Source organism: Jaculus jaculus, chromosome 2, assembly GCF_020740685.1.
Source record: "Jaculus jaculus isolate mJacJac1 chromosome 2, mJacJac1.mat.Y.cur, whole genome shotgun sequence".
In the NCBI taxonomy this organism is placed as follows: domain Eukaryota; kingdom Metazoa; phylum Chordata; class Mammalia; order Rodentia; family Dipodidae; genus Jaculus; species Jaculus jaculus.
The window spans coordinates 164,050,315-164,066,411 of NC_059103.1; the positions used below are offsets into that span (position 1 = coordinate 164,050,315).

Below are 16,097 nucleotides of genomic sequence, written 5' to 3' on the forward strand. Positions count from 1 at the left end.
ACTGCTGCTTTTGGAACTGTTCAGTACTAAAAGTGTTATGACTTCATAATTTACTGTGCGGGGGCCTATTTCCTTTTCTGTAAAATGATGAAAAGTCAACACTTTTTATGCTACAGTAACACATTCCTCTCTAAAACACTTGAGAGTGGAGATGGAAAAGACAGAATGATGATGTAGATTTGCTGTCTGGTATAGCATGAAAAACACTGATGGTAAAGTCAAACAGGGATATTAGTGGTTTCATCCAGAAATTTTTCCTAAAAATGGCTTTGCTAAACATGAGTCATGGATCCATAACCATAGCTCTTTACAGAAAAATGGTAACTTTTCTGATTTTATCTATATTCAGAAAAATTTGATCTTGAGAGCTATTCATGTCGAGCCTCTGGATTTAAAATAAAACATTTTCAAAAGACAATCTTTAGATAAATTTGACTTAATCTTCCTTTTGTTTTTTTCTAAATATTAATTTTCTTGTTCTTTCACCCCCCTCCCCAGTCAAATTAATTTTTATTATTTCAGCACTAAAGGTCTTGATACAAGAGTTCCAAAATTTTATTGTTCATTACATACAAAGTTTTGACTATTTTACAACTAGATGTTATCTAAATTTCCTAACATTTGTGTAGCAGTTTCAGGTTTATCAATCTTAGCCCTGGTTATCTGAGAATAAGTAACTTACGTAGAGTGGAAATACATCTGTATATTGTAAAGGTACTGAGCATCACCCCTACATCCTGCCCCAAGTGGAAAGTCAAAATATACAGTTGAATTCAGTCTCAATTCAAAATATTTAAATCACATATTTTTATGTCAGTACTTCTGCTGCCTCCTTTTATTGCCGCCTATTTGATTATTCTTATTAAAATACTGCTTTGGCACCCCAATAATTGCCTTATTTTAGCATTCACAATATACTGGGATGATATGTCATTGAAGTGTACTAGTGGCTGACTTGAATCAATATAACTTCATATCTATGATAAATGAAGACTTTAAACCTTGTAATAATTCACAAGGAATTTTCATTACTGAAATGTATTACAAATAGGCATTTTCTGTTCTGTATATACATGGCATACAGACATGTAAGACACGAAACATTTAAAAAATTTTTAAGTTAGTTTTTATTTTTTAAAGTTTGTTATTTTTCACAGATCTCCACCTGCCGACCAAGAAAGGACCAACCAGCAGAAGATGATGATGAAGAAGAGTTAGATATTACAGAAGATGAAACTTAATTTTAAAAAACTTCACATTTTCATTTTCATTGCAAATGACTTGAAATCCAGTATTACTCAACTACAGAACTTGATACTCACTTGACAGGTTAAACTTCAAGATGAAATACTACTAAGAAATAAAAATTAAAGGAAATTTATGATGACAAAAAAAAATGAATGCTTTAAAAAATATAACACACCAGTCATTTAAACATCCTACCTATCAGAGTGGGTATGTGATCTTTTGTACAAGTTTTTTTTTTTAAATATGTATTTCAAAACACTAATGATTCATGATAGTAAGTGGATAACAAAGATGTAACAATTCTTCTCTGCTTCCTTTAGGTTAACTTAAAAGTGTCCAATACCAGAAATGGTCTGGTTATATACAAATTCTACTCCAGGAAGCCTTAAGCAAAAAGTTGTTTATTTTTTACTTTTATTAAACCTTATATTTCATCATTTGATGTGTAAATTCACTGTTTTCAATAAGTGAAGTTCAACAAGTGTAATTAAATAGAATAATGGCAAAGGGTGGCTGCTATGTTACCAATTTTACAAATATATACAGTGCTAAAACTTTAGGTTTAAGACGACTACATTCAACGTTGTTTTAGTTTTGAAACTGCTGTCAAACTAGCACATAATACATATTACTACAACTTGGAAGGCAAGTAATTTGTCAGAATGTTACCCAATTGTGGAGCACCACAAATCATTACAAACTAATTTTGCCAAGCTACCTTATAGTAATAAACAGGTACATATTTCATTTCTAAAGTTAGAAAATACTTAGTGAAAGCCTTTCTGATGCTTCTGTTTCTTCTGGTGAAGAATTATATTTGGGTACATAAACCCCAGTCAGACAAATTTAAAAAATTATAAAATACCAATTCTCAGTATTCAAATTTGGTAGCTCAGGGGAATAAAGAGCTATGGTTCTTTCTCTGCTGCTTACTAAATCATAACTTCTCTAGAACATCAGCTGCCTCACTTGCAAAGTTTAAACTACTTAATTAAAAGCACTCAACAAATAATTCTGGAATGTGCTGTTCCTACATCAAAGAAATATTCTATGAATAAGAACCAGGTATGGTAGTGCACACCTGTGATCCCAGAACGTGGGAGGTAGAGGAAAGAGGATTCGTCGTTCAAGTTCATCCTCAGGTACACGGAATTCAAGTTGGAGACCAGCAGAGGTTCCTTGAGATCTTGTCAAAAAAGTAATAACAAATTTCTAAGAAAAAAGGAATACTGTCAATGAATTAAAAATACTCATCAATGTAACATTTGGTTTTATTATTTAGACCAGACTGAAGTTTGACATATTTATTCTTAAAGAATCAAATCATAAACACAAACATGAGGCAAAAATCAAAGCTACTATGGGGTACTTACGTAACCAGTTAAGATATAACCATATTTGAGTGTAAAACTCAGACTAAGGAAGATATCTCAGTGTAGTGCTAACCTAGCATGCGTGTCTAATTCCCAGCACCACCAAAAAAAAGTAATAAAACCCATTCATTCTGCTTCCCTGGTATAAAAAGAACAAAACAGGCAGCCAACCCAACAAGTTATTTAGCATTGTCATTTTTATCTCCAAACTAGCAGTTATAATATTCTCAGGGTTATCAGAATTGTCAAGCAGTCCAATTAAGTTAATATGTAATGCAAAGACAGAAGTGGCCAAGTCACTGCTTACTAGATAGTAGTAGGAATCAAAGCCACTGCTCTTAATGATTGGTAGATGTGAACTTCTAGGATGGTTTTTGATGTATCTTCCATGATTGTTTACGTTCTAGACATCATTGTTTGCTTGCTTGTTTGTTTTTAGGTAATTTATAGATGTCTGGCTTGTTGAGAAAATGACATTAGATGTCATGCTAGAGAACCAATGCACTTTCAGTGTGTCTAATATGTCAGTGAACAGAATCATAACTGGCTATGTCAATTACTCAAGCTGAGTAGTCTGGTCACTGAGAGAATATACCCTGATTTGCTAGATTTACCAATATCCATGGTGTACATACTACTGTGGCCACTTTGTTACATAAACATATCACTGAAGGCAGAATTGGAGATACACAAAAATGGCTCCTAAGCAGAAGTCTTCTTTAATAAAGTCTTACAGTGGTGTTTATGCCCGAATAGTGGTGCAGGCCAGAAAGCTAGAAAGGGACCACGAAAGGGTGGGAAAGGTATTGAGGGTATTTGGGGGGAGGGTAAGGAATGTGATATGAATGTAAAGGGGCAGAGGAACTGGATTGAAGCAGGACATGAAGGTTAATCAAAACTAAGGATGTATGACAAACCTAAATAGAATTCTACTTTGTAAGCTAATTTTAAAAAACGCAACTTTATAAAAAATTTTAACACAGATATCCAGTATAGGTGAATAGCATTGTTCCTAGAAGCCATGGGTTATTAAAATCCTATTGCCAGGAGTGGAACACATACATTGTTGGTCAGAGTGATCCAAGACCCCCAAAACAACACAATTGCCACTGTTCTTGGTGGTACACCAGAACTACAGGAAAAGATCTGTTTCTGAATAAACCACATAACTTTTGTTGCAGGACAAAGAAATCAAGCTGGAATTAATGAAAAGCTTTCTCTCTGCTGGCTAGCTCTCATGGAGGAAGCAGGTGCTGTGTAAACTGCTGGAGGATAAAATCTGCCAGACCAGATGTATTCATTGGTCTGAGAGTGGCATGACTGTTCCAGACAGAATTCAGGCCTGGTACTATAAACCTCAAGTCTGTGGCTATGAAGGTCACAAGCCCTACTGGGAAGCTACGTTTTCCTAATGTATATGCTATGGCTGTCAAACTGTCTTCCAAATAGTCATGCTTATGGCCATAGAATAGTGCTGTTCTCCACTGTTCGGTCAGAGAAGCTTCTTTTTGCAGTTACTGTCAAGACAACTCATTAAAGTGCTGAGAATAAGCAACTATTGAGTGTTTATCCCTAAACAAGAGATCTGTATCATCTCCAAGGCTCAGGAAACATTGCAAATGAGGCAGAAAAAAAACAGCCAAAGAATGGGAGGACTGCTGCTAAATGTTATTTTCCACACATGCCATGGCTGTTACCCTTGTGAACTTACACCCCCTGTGATTACCTGCACAAGAAAGGGCCTGTTAACATCACATCATGAGGCTTACAAGGCCTCACCCCTCCTTGAGAAACTTGACAGTGGTTGATGGAGGATAGGGAGACATTTTCTTCAGTGGTGTACTACTAGTAAACTGTCCAAGTTCTGGCAAGTAATCCTTCACCCATGCTCATACAAGCAACTCTAACTCTGGGTCACCAAAAATAATAGTAATAACAGTATAAGGGGGATTAGATGGGAAGAAAGGGTTCAACAAGCAGAAGAACAAGAGAAGATAATGGGAAGCTGAAAGTGATCAAAATACATTATATATTATATGTGTAAAATCATTTTTTTAAAGTTTTACAATGAAGTCAAAGCCTGACAAATACGGAATGGCTTGTATCTACCAGTTGGTCTCTTATCATGACACCCCAGACCGATGAGAGAAACAACCACATATTCAGAGACTAAGCTTCATCTTAATTTATCATACACATGCACCTGAGAAACGCTTTTAAAAGTCTTCTATCCATTTTTCCAAGATTCAATCAGCTGAACCATCTACATGATCTTTAAGCCATTAAGAATGCCATTTTGAGCAGGGTGTGGTGGCACACAACTTTAATCCCAGCACTTAGAAGGCAGAGGTAGGAGGATTGCCACCCTGAGACTACATAGTACGTTCCAGGTCAGTCTGGGCCAGAGTGAGACCCTATCTTGAAAACAGAAAAAAGAATGCCATTTTGTTAGTTGTGCTCTGCTTAGGTATTCTGAAGTTTTATCATTGGATTTATAAATGCTTTTAGGAGCCGGGCGTGGTGGTGCATGCCTTTAATCCCAGCACTCGGGAGGCAGAGGTGGTAGGATTGCCATGAGTTCAAGGCCACCCTGAGACTCCATCGTGAATTCCAGGTCAGCCTGGGTTAAAGTGAGACCCTACCTCGAAAAACCAAAAATAAATAAATAAATAAAATTCTTTTTAGTTTAAAAAGCTACAGTGAGATGCTTTTGTCAGCCAAATTTACCTATTTATTCTAACAAAGATAATCACTATTGAAAACAGAAACTGGGCTGGAGAGATGGCATCAGTGGTTAAGGTGCTTGCCTGTGAAGCCCTAAGGACCCATGTTCAACTCTCCAGATTCCACGTAAGCCAAGCACACAAGGTGGCACATGCCTCTGGAGTTCAAATGCAGTGGCTGGAGGCCCTGGGCATGCCAATTCTCACTCATACAAAATACACAGAAATTGATGTAGACTTCTCTTAGATGTCTTTAAAGCACTGAAAATTAGCCCAAGACACCTGAAGAAAAGCATTCTACTTCTGCAGTAGCTAAATGATATATAACCAAATTCAACTTTATCCTCATTGACTCAAAGTAGAAAACACAGGAATCAAGGAAGTGGGAAAAATTAACTTTGTCTTATATATTATAAAAAGTCAATACCAAATACACAAGTAAAATTTTGAATTTGAAGCCAATAAATATAAAATGTATCCCAAGAGAAACTCTAGATGTACAAAAACTCATTACTTTCTCCTTTATTAACAATGTTTGATAAACATGGAATAGTCATAGTACTTAATTTTAAAAGCAAGATATCCAGCTTGTATCTATCACTTTTAGTGCTATTTTAATAAAGCAAAAAATGAAAACATTATTTGACCCTGGAAATGCATATAGCATGGACTTACTAAAATTAAAAATACCATATACCAAAGTGAAGTAGCAAAAATATTAAGAGAAGTGAACTACAGTCAATGGTGTTTGGGTTGAAATTTGCTAACTTGACTGACTTCAGACAGCTTGGTTAACCTCTCTATACTTCATTACCTCACTTGAAAATAGAGGTAAGTGTATTATGCATATAAAGTACCTAGTGCCCAAGCACATAGTTAAGTGTGTGTAAATGTCAGTCATATGTATTATTGCGGATAAGAAAATCTAATGAAATATTTAAGAAATATCTTCACAAAATGGTATCAAAAAAGTCAAAATTCAATCTCAAAAAATCTTATACTTAAGTCTTTGAATGGATACAAAATTTTTAAGTTAAAAATAAGAACTTTGCCAGGCATGATGGCACATGCTTTTAATCCCAGCACTTGGGAGGCAGAGATAGGAGGATCACTTTGAGCTCAAGGCCACCTGAGACTACATAGTGAATTCCAGGTCATCCTGGGCTAGAGAGAGACCCTACCTTGAAAAACAACAAAAAGAAAAAGAACCCAACACTAAACATACAAACTGCATGACTCATCATTAAATTCTTCCTGGAAAAACCATATCCATGTCATAATCTTCCCAGCAGAAGCCCAAGTCCCCTTATATCTACAATCATTATTTTATTGTCTTTTGAGCGTTTTTTGTCAATCTTATCACTAGGTTAGTAAGATTTTCCCCCAGTACTAGATATAAGAATTAAGATGTTGAAGAAACCATTTATTATTATTATAGAGCATTTGGTCCCTCTCATCATAAACATAATGTGGCTGTTCAGAAATCTTTTATTATTCAACTGCTATTCTTTTGTTTGTCATACAAATACAAGTTAGACTATTTTAGTTGCAATTTTATTTTTTGTAAAACTTTGCAAAGTTATGAACATGGTAACTTTTAAGAAGTTCCTAAGCTTTTTACACAAAGTAAATTTCAAATTCACAGTTTGTTCACTTTGAACTATTTATAATTAATAGGAGACCTAACACAACAGCATCTCAAATAAGAGGGCATTATTAAATGTGCAGGCAGATAGCAATCAAAATGCCAAACCCCAACGATCTCCTACCATTTCTTAGACAGTCTCAGTAAAAGATATTGACTATAGAATTAAATAAGAGGAAATATAAAATTTACCTTCCCCAAACATAACTTTTTTTTTTACAAGTTTTTGAGCTTTTTAACAACAAAAATAAAGAATTCAGAGAATTAGTTCTCTCTCCTATCAAAGAAAAAAGCACATATAACTTTAAATTAGGGGAAAAAATGGCAATTTGCAAGCAAAAGTAAACTGGCTTCACATTCTATTATTTACATTTTTTTTCTATCCACAGGTGAAAATTAAACTGTTTCATTAAAAGTAAACATTTTTTAAAATGCATTTTACTGCATCAATACTCTGGGAAAGAAACTCTGAACTTGGAAGTGTCCTCTAAAGCAAAACTAATTTAACTTTACGGGGACCAACTGGCCTATCATTTAGATCTTTTATAGCAGCCATAGCTTCACTATAGTTGATCATAGTAACAATAGCTTCTCCTGTAGGTAATCCTTGCTCATTATACTGTATTGAAACTGAATCAGGTATAATTCTATACCCATGGAAAAAGTCCAAGATTTCATTAACATTAGCTTTAAATGGAAGATTCATTATCTTAATAGGAGTTACCCGACTTGAACCACAATTTAATTTTGGCTCAGGCATAAATCTCCCCTCAGGGAAACCACCCATATTACGCTTTCCAAACTCAAACTTGCTACTTTCTGGACGACTAAAAGTCACAAAAGGGCGGTGACTTCTAAAATCATCAGAAGAGCACCTAAAATCCTCAGCACGAAATCTAAGACTGTCAGGAAGTCTATGGTCCTCCTCTGGAACTTCCCTGAGGTCTTCTTCGGGGATCTGCCTGAAGTCCTCATCCGAAAGGCATCTCAAATCTTCCTGGGTGCCCCTGAAGTCCTCATCTGGAAAGTGCCTTAAGTCTTCATCTGCCACATGCCTGAAATCTTCCTCCCAGGAGCGCTTGAAATGCTCCTGGGGTGGCCTCCTAAAGTGCTCTTGGGAAAGCCTCCTGAAGTGCTCCTGTGGCCTACGGAAGTGCTCTGGGGGTAGTCTCCTGAGATGATCTGGTGGAGATCTCCTGAAGTGCCCTGAGGATGGCCTCCTAGAATGTTCCTGAGATGGCCGTCTGAAGTACTCCTCAGGGGCATGCCTGAAGTCCTCTTCTAGTGGCTCTCTGAAGTCCTCTTCATGAGACTGCCTGAAATCCTCCTCTGGTGGCCACCTCCAATCCTCCTCAAGGGGCTGTCTCCAGTCTTCCTCTCGAGAGTGCCTCAAGTCTTCTTCCCGAGGTCGCCTGAAGTGTTCCTCCCGAGAATGCCTGAAGTCCTCTGGGGAGTGCCTGAAGTCCTCTGGAGGGCACCTGGCAGGCTGTCGGAAATATTCCTGAGGATGCTTGAAATTATCCATTTGCCTCAAGTCTTCTAGCTGATATCTAAAATTTTCTGAAGGGCCAAATAGTGGGTCTTTTGAGTCACGTAACTGTGAATGGGCTTGCATTTTCTCACTGGACATCAAAGAAACATTTACACCAAACTCTTCCATTTGTGCCTCAGATATAAGTCTTAATAATACCTCTGTCCCTAAGAATCTTCGTCGGTTTAAACGTTCAGCTTTCAAGGCTTGTTCTTCTGATTTGAATTTCACCAATGCTTCTCCCAGACCAACCCCCTTGTTATCATAAAGCAAATAAATGTCATCCTCATCAAGAGAAAAGTCTGCAAAGAACTTCTGTACTTCAAGTTTTGAAACATCAAATGGAAAATTTCTTATATATATACACAGCTTCGGACCAGAGTAGCCTTCTTGACAATACTTCTGTGAAACATGCCCAGGCCTTTCTTTCTCCATTGACCCTGGCCTCTTCTTTTCATAACATTCAATGAATTTCAACATTTGTTTTCTAGAAACTGGATCAATTAGAACTGGACGATATTGTAAAATAGTCTTATGCAAACTCAGGGCAATATTATAGTCTTTCAGAGTCCTGAACATCACAAAGGCATACCGTGTCCTTCTTTCATCTTTATATAAAAACCTAATTTGTTCATTACTCAGATCAGCATCTCTAAAGAAATTCCTTAAATCTCTTTTGTTAATGCTTAAGGAAAGATTTTTTAAGTGAACATAAAATCCAAGTGGGGAGCGAGAACGTGTTCTTCTTGGAGATTTTGAATGAGACCTTTTTCGAAAATGTCTATCATTAATTCCTCTTGGGGGAGAACAACCTTCCGATCTCATAGGAATATCATCCTCCTTCATTGCATTACCACCAAGCTCAATCCACTGCTCTTCTGAGCCCTGCATTACTTCTATAAATCTTGAACCCATAAAATTTCTATGGCATTTAAGACCTCCTGAAGCATCAATACATGAAGCAAATTTTACTATTGCATCACCATTATTTCGGCCATCATGATGTTTTAAGAAAATTATTCCATCCACACACAAACCAGAAAAAAAGACACGTACATCATCTTCATTCACTAAGTAAGGCAAACCTCGTAGAAATAAGTAAGGATTCTCTGCTTTCAATGGCCTTGTCTTTCTCAGCCTGAAATCAAGTCCTGTACCATTACTATGAAACCCAGAATCTTGGTTAATTGAAGAGCCATATTCAGAATTACTTTCATCTTCCTTCATAGCCTCAATAAAATTAGATTGGTTGCCAACCCCTGATGCCCCAGATCCTGGTCGCCCTCTTCCTATGCGAACAGTTCTTTTCATGTCTATTGTCTTCTGCATTTCTGCTTTGCTACTAAGAAAAAGCTCTACAGACGAACCCTTGATCAACCCTCCTGAACGACTTATGGCACGTCTTGCATCTTCATCTGTTGCAAAAATAATAAAAGCCTCCCCAATTTTCCCTCCAATTATATGCACTCCTCCATCAGGAATTGTCAATCCCTTGAAGAAGTGACGAATATCCACAGGCCCCGCAATAAAAGGAAGCCCCAGTAAACGGATGACTACAGCCATGCTGAGCTCAAACCACAGCAATAATGACCTGCAGACAAAAAGGTACACATAATAGCAAGTCTTATTTTACAATACCTTAGCCATAACTAGCTTAATAATTACCTGATTCCTGCCTCCTGCAGCATTACTAAACGAAAACCAGTTACTAGTTCACAAAGATATTTATCTTATCTAATTCTTACATACAATTCCTCATATCTAAACATACAAATAAACCAACTACCTGGAAGAAACATTTCATGTCATCTATACAATAGCAACATCATACCAAATCTTCCCATTTAGTCTGCCAAGTACTACTTCACAACAAGACCACACTACTTTCAAACTCAATTAGAAACATGTCTCCTGGTAATGTGTATTTTACCAACTGCGGTGAATTGTGCATATATAGAAGATCCAATACTGGTCAGTATATAATTTCTGCTAGTGGTACTGAGTTGCCTAACACTACTGTATCACTGACCAGACATCAAGAACAGGAGGTGGATATCAAGATGTACAAATATACTTTATATGCTTTCTGTCAAGCATCTGTGAAAAGTCTGGAACTCTGGATGTCTTTCTTACCTTTTCTTTTTATTTCTTGGAGACCTGATAATTCTGTAAAAGCAACTTAACTGTGGAAAGAAAATGAAATACAATTAATCTTTGAACCCTGTAATTGATCTCAATGCCAGATAAGGATATCCCTTTCAGAATTGCCTATCAAACGTGAAACAATGTAAAGAACCACAATTATAGGCATTACAAATTGGTCTTTTTTCCGAGGGGAAATTAATCCTACAAAAAGTAAGCCAAAAAACATGAGTAGATATCTACAAAGTAATAGAAAAGAAAAAAAAATTTAATGTGCTGAAAATTATATTACTTGACTGGAAGTATTATCAAAGTATGAAGGAAATGTTATACATTTTGAGTATAATGAAGGTTACAAGAGTGTTTAACTCTATCAAAGTTCATCAATCCTATATTATATGCATTCTGATACATAGAAGTTATATCTACTTTAAAAAAAATCTTCCTGAAGTATCAATTTAAAATAGCAAACATTTTAAGACCTTTCATCACATTATCAATTAAAAATCCAAACACCTAGTTCATTCATATATACCTTTCCCATTCTCAAAAACTAGGTCAACAAGTCAATAATTCATACGAAGTAAAATTCAGATTTCAGTTTTTAAAGCAATAAATCCAACCCAATGACTACAATGTGGATATGCTTTAAGTCCTGCATATTCCAAACACAGACACAAATTTCGTGATTCCAAAATAATAAAGACAAGCACTACAATATCCCTGAACATAAAAAGTCAAAACTATTCCTTATCTGATATTCCTTAAGAAAAAAAAAAACTACTACAGTTAAACTCAAGCAAAGCATAAAATGTTGAGGTAACTTTAGAAGTTTATTATTTCAATAGCCCTATTGGAATTCAACCAACCATCCTCCAGTCTCCATTGAGGCAATGTAAGTAAAAATTCAACGAAGTAAAAAAAAAAAAAAACAGGGCTGGAGAGATGGCTTAGTGGTTAAAGAGCTTGCATGTGAAGCCTAAGACCCCAAGTTCAATTCCCCAGTACCCATGTAAGCCAAATGCACAAGGTGGCACATGCATCTGCAGAGTCCCTGGCATATCCATTCTTTCTCTCTCTCCCCCAAATAAATATATAAATAAATATTTCAAAAAATTAAAAGAATCTTTCAATTTATATTTGTAAGAAAATTTGAATCTAATGTTTTCATAGATATTCAGACTAACAGTACTTAATAAAGTTTTACCAATTGTTTTTTTTTTTTTTTTTTCAAGGTAGGGTCTCACTCTGGTCCAGGCTGACCTGGAATTCACTCTGTAGTCTCAGGGTAGCCTTGAACTCACAGCGATCCTCCTACCTCTGCCTCCCAAGTGCTGGGATTAAAGGTGTGCGCCACCACGCCAGGCTTCCAATTAAGTTTTTAAGATGTGGAAATTAATAATCATAATAATAATTAACATTTTAAAAATATTTTTAATATTTTATTTTATTTATTTATTTGAAAGAGAGGGACATAAGCCACTGCAAATGAACTCCAGATGCCACGTGCCACCTTGTGCCTCTGGCTCACAAGAATCGTGGGGAATTGAACCAAGGTCCTTAGGCTTTGTAGGCAAGAGCCTTAACCACTAATAGGCGAATCAATGTTGCTTGAGTGCCTTACACATTACAACCACTGTTTGAGACAAAGTAGGGTCTGAAAGTCACACTCCTTGAAGTCTATAAAGCTTGTATTCCTCTAAAAAGGGTCCAGAGAGAAAAAAAAAAAATCTTAAATCTGGGAAGGGTGATACATGCCTTTAATCCCAACATTAGGGAGGCTGAGATAGGACGATTTCTGTGAGTTTGAGGGCAGCCTGGAACTAACGAGTTCCAGGTCAGCCTGAACTAAAGTGAGACCTTGCCTAGCAAAAAAAAAAAAAAAAAAAGTCAGGGAGAGGGTGCCACAGATTGAACATTTTAAACGAAAAAACTAATGGTATACGCTACATCTGAAAAATAAAGTATCTGGACATTGGGAAAAAATTATAAGCCTACATTCAAAAAAAATATTCACATCTAACACGTCAACAAAAACTATGAATGGCTTCTCAAACATCTGTTCAGGTTTAAATTTCAAGACTACTATGTAAACTGGCATCACTACTGTTGTTAAACTTTTATAATCTAAAAGCACCACATAATATACACCATCTTGTCTGTCTTAAACTTAAAAGAAAAATCAACAAATTTCCTTTGAGGACATAAATTCACCCACAAGCAAGCAAAACTAAAGACAAGACGTTTCAAAGAAGTGTATACAAAATTCATTAGACGTTCACAAATCTCATGAATTCCAATTCAATCAAATAGACTAAAATGGTTCTAATTTGCCACAGTTAAACTAACGCTTAAAACTTCTTTGCCTGTGCAATACTAAGATAATGTATCCTTTATCCCTCTCTATTGTAACATCCAAGAAATCACCATCTAAGAGACTCAGCTCTCAAAATGAGTATTTCTCCTGTTGGTACAATAAGCTACTTTCCTCAAACTATGCTGAAATTCTATTAACACATTAGAGTGCACAAAAAGGGAAACAAATTGCTCTGTCCTTAATTTCTTTTTTCAGTTATGAATGTAGAAGTATTTTGTAACTGTGCTGATGTCACGGCAGTGATGTTAGAAGTTCTACGAAAAGAAGTTTCCGAAAAGTTCTTTTAAGGGTAAGCACATCTTAAACAACTGCTGATTTTATCCAGAGATTCTTCCCACTCTTTCCTACAGTGTTAATTAAAAACATAAAGTGTGCATCTTCTAATCAAGACGGAGAGGGAAATGGGAGACTGAATTAAAGAGGTATTATCTCAGATCCATTAGATTTTTGACTAGCAAATAAGTGGTCGTCTAGACATGGTGAGGGAAAGAAATATTTTTACTATTTGCCTGCGAAAATCTCTTAAAACTCAGTTAGGATGACTATTCAAATTGTAAACATGAGCTTTCTCTGCAGAAAATAATCTACCCCGGACCACAATGATATTCTTATAAAATCTGCCCTTTATCGATGTAGCTATTTAAAATGCATGGCCACAGAAAGCCCTACGATAGCCCCGGCAGGAACTGTTAAGTGAAGACGAATCCACAAGACACAGGGTTTCCCACAACATCCGTCCTCGTCAAAGGGGAAGCATCCGAAGGCATCGATTCTACAGCCCAAAGCCTTTGTCCACAAGCCCAGGGGCCAGAGCTTCCTTCTTTTATCGCCAGGCCAAGTTGCTACGTCGGATCCGAAGCCTTCTTCAGACCTCCAGCCACAGTGAGCTTTTCCAAGGAGCCAGGACCGCCCCACCAAGCGAGCCTGTCGGCGGCGCCGTCCCAAGGGCACGCACTCCACCCGAGCTCGCCTCTTAGCCCCGGGCGGGCGCCGGGCCTGCCGGGGGCTGCGCCGCTAACCACGCTGACAGAGCAAAGGAAAGAAAATACCTAGAGGAGGTCCGTGCCGGCGGTCACGGTCAAGGTCCCCGGGAGGCGCGCACGCACCCGCACCAGCACACGGAGGCTGACGGAGCGCAGAGGAGACGGGTACAAGCGAGCTGGGAGGGAGCCCCGGCGGCGGCCGCCAGCCCCGCCCCGCCCTTCCGGCCCCGCCCCGCCCGCCCGGGGAAACTGTTTCGCACTTGGCAATGAACACACCCCCCACTGCTGCCTAGACGGACCCCGGGGGCAGGCGCTGGGCCGCACACCACTGGCCGAGCGCTGAGTGAGCCTAGAAGATGGCGCCCACCCTCCCCTCCGCTCCCAACAACACGCACAGGCTCTGCCCATGCGCTCTAGGTCTCCCCTACCGCCCGGCGCCGTGGCCGCGCGTGCGCACGCGCGCACCGCTGCCGGTCGTTAGGGGAAGCGAGGCAGCGCCCTGGGGTTGGTGGAGCTTCTGCGCACGCCCACTTCCTGGCCAATCCGAGAGTACGACCTGTAGCTGGCGAAATTTACAATCAGGTGTCTTCTGTTGTCAAATCTCATGCCCACAGCTGTAGAAAGGCATGAAACAAACACTTTAAAGAGTCAGGAAAGAGATGGAAGGAAAAAGGCTGGTGATTTTTTGTCTTTCATTACATACCACAGGGGTAAGCTTTACCCGAAAGGATCTTGAAAACTGAAAAGCCACAGCAGTATTCATTTCACAGCCTAAGATTTTGACCAGTGCAGTGCCAACGGCTAGGACTTAATAAATACATTGCTTAATCTTGTAGATATTGTCAATAAACCTGTCAAGTGTCTTATGAATTTGATAGCTTCTTTTGATAAGTGAAGGAAATTGTTTTGCCTGCTCTTAAGGTAGTAAGCAAAATTGAAATGATGCCGGGTGTGATGGTGCACGCCTTTAATCCCAGCATTTTGGAGACTCAGGTAGGAGGATTACCATGAGTTCAAGGCCACCCTAAGACTACATAGTGAATTTCAGGTCAGCCTGGGCTAAAGTGAGACCCTACCCCGAAAAACAAACAAAAAAAAAAAAAAGATTGAAATGATGCATGTGAGGAGATTAGTACAATACATGGTATTTCCTGCTAAGGGGAGAAGAAATATCCACTGTTCGGTTCCTTTCCTTACTCCTCTCTTAAATTTGAAGGTTTATGTCTGGCATATAGCAACAACCCTGCAATTAACAGGGATAAGCTAAGGCATCAACGAACAAACATGAGTGGTGAAGAGGCATTCAGACTTAAGCTTATTTTTATTTAAGCCATTATGAATTCCATTATATTTGGTCTTCAATTACTTTCAACAAAAATATTCCTAATGATACAATCTCAAATTGATGCCTAATGATTTTACTTAACATTCATTTCTAATGTTTTGTTGCCAGATGAACATAGAGTATATGTGCAGTTATCTCAGACTTAACTATTTCAAGTCCTTGTACTGTACAAAAATTCTGGAGTTCTTAAGAGTGAGTTTTGTTAAGTGCAGGAACAAATAGTCTTAAATTATAATTCTACTGTATGTAGTCTGTGGTAGCAGTATTACTTTGTTAGCTAAAGGTAATGCATGATATGTCCATTTTTAGCTGGGCATGGTAATGCACACCTTTTAATCCCAGCACTTGGGAGGCAGGGGTAGGAGGATTTCTGTTAGAGGCCAGCCTGAGAATACAGAGTGAATTCCAGGTCAGCCTGTGCTAGAGGGAGACCGTACCTCAAAAAGAAAAAAAAAAAAAAAGAATATGCCAATTTTTTGGCATCTATTGCTCAGAGTAGCCAATTAGTACAGCAAAATGATGACAAGGTTTAGAGTTTGTCAAGTGAAAATATATTCTATTTTTACCTCTTAAAACAAAACTTTTCTGATACTACCATTTTCATTTTTGTAAAATGGTGATAAGAGCTCCGTCCAAAGGATGTTAGGAAGAGTTGAAACAAATGTCAAGAGACTAACACACTGCAAAGTGTGAGACTATCATGTATAGTTTCTCTTTTTATTGTTTTAGT

General features: G+C 37.8%; 2 protein-coding genes across 5 annotated transcripts in view; one reads left to right on the forward strand and one right to left on the reverse strand.

Annotated features, from left to right (window-relative positions):
• The window catches only part of Cibar1 (CBY1 interacting BAR domain containing 1), a 21,028-nt gene extending 19,343 nt beyond the window's left edge, over positions 1-1,685 (forward strand). For 2 of the 3 annotated variants that reach the window (XM_045142731.1, XM_004657029.2), the window contains one exon: positions 1,158-1,685. In XM_045142731.1, coding sequence (XP_044998666.1) covers positions 1,158-1,241 — 84 coding nt within the window. In that variant the 3' untranslated portion in view covers positions 1,242-1,685. The remainder of the gene's footprint in view (positions 1-1,157) is intronic. The other variant, XR_006635716.1, reaches the window with a different exon arrangement.
• Rbm12b (RNA binding motif protein 12B) lies at positions 1,111-14,223 on the reverse strand. 2 transcript variants are annotated; one of them, XM_045142730.1, is made up of 3 exons: positions 14,089-14,223; positions 10,654-10,703; positions 1,111-10,111 (listed from the first exon to the last, which is right to left on the reverse strand). In XM_045142730.1, the coding sequence occupies exon 3, from the start codon at positions 10,081-10,083 to the stop codon at positions 7,477-7,479; it is 2,607 nt and encodes an 868-aa protein (XP_044998665.1). In that variant the 5' UTR covers positions 10,084-10,111; positions 10,654-10,703; positions 14,089-14,223; the 3' UTR covers positions 1,111-7,476. The 2 variants fall into 2 exon arrangements, 1 of the variants encoding a protein (XP_044998665.1); XR_006635715.1 differs by having other exon boundaries at positions 1,111-2,460.
• Between the last annotated feature and the right edge of the window lie 1,874 nt (positions 14,224-16,097).

What these genes read in the sequence shown, in the direction of transcription:
- Rbm12b (XM_045142730.1), bottom strand. Translation starts at nt 10,083, where the DNA reads ATGGCTGTAGTCATCCGTTTACTGGGGCTTCCTTTTATTGCGGGGCCT.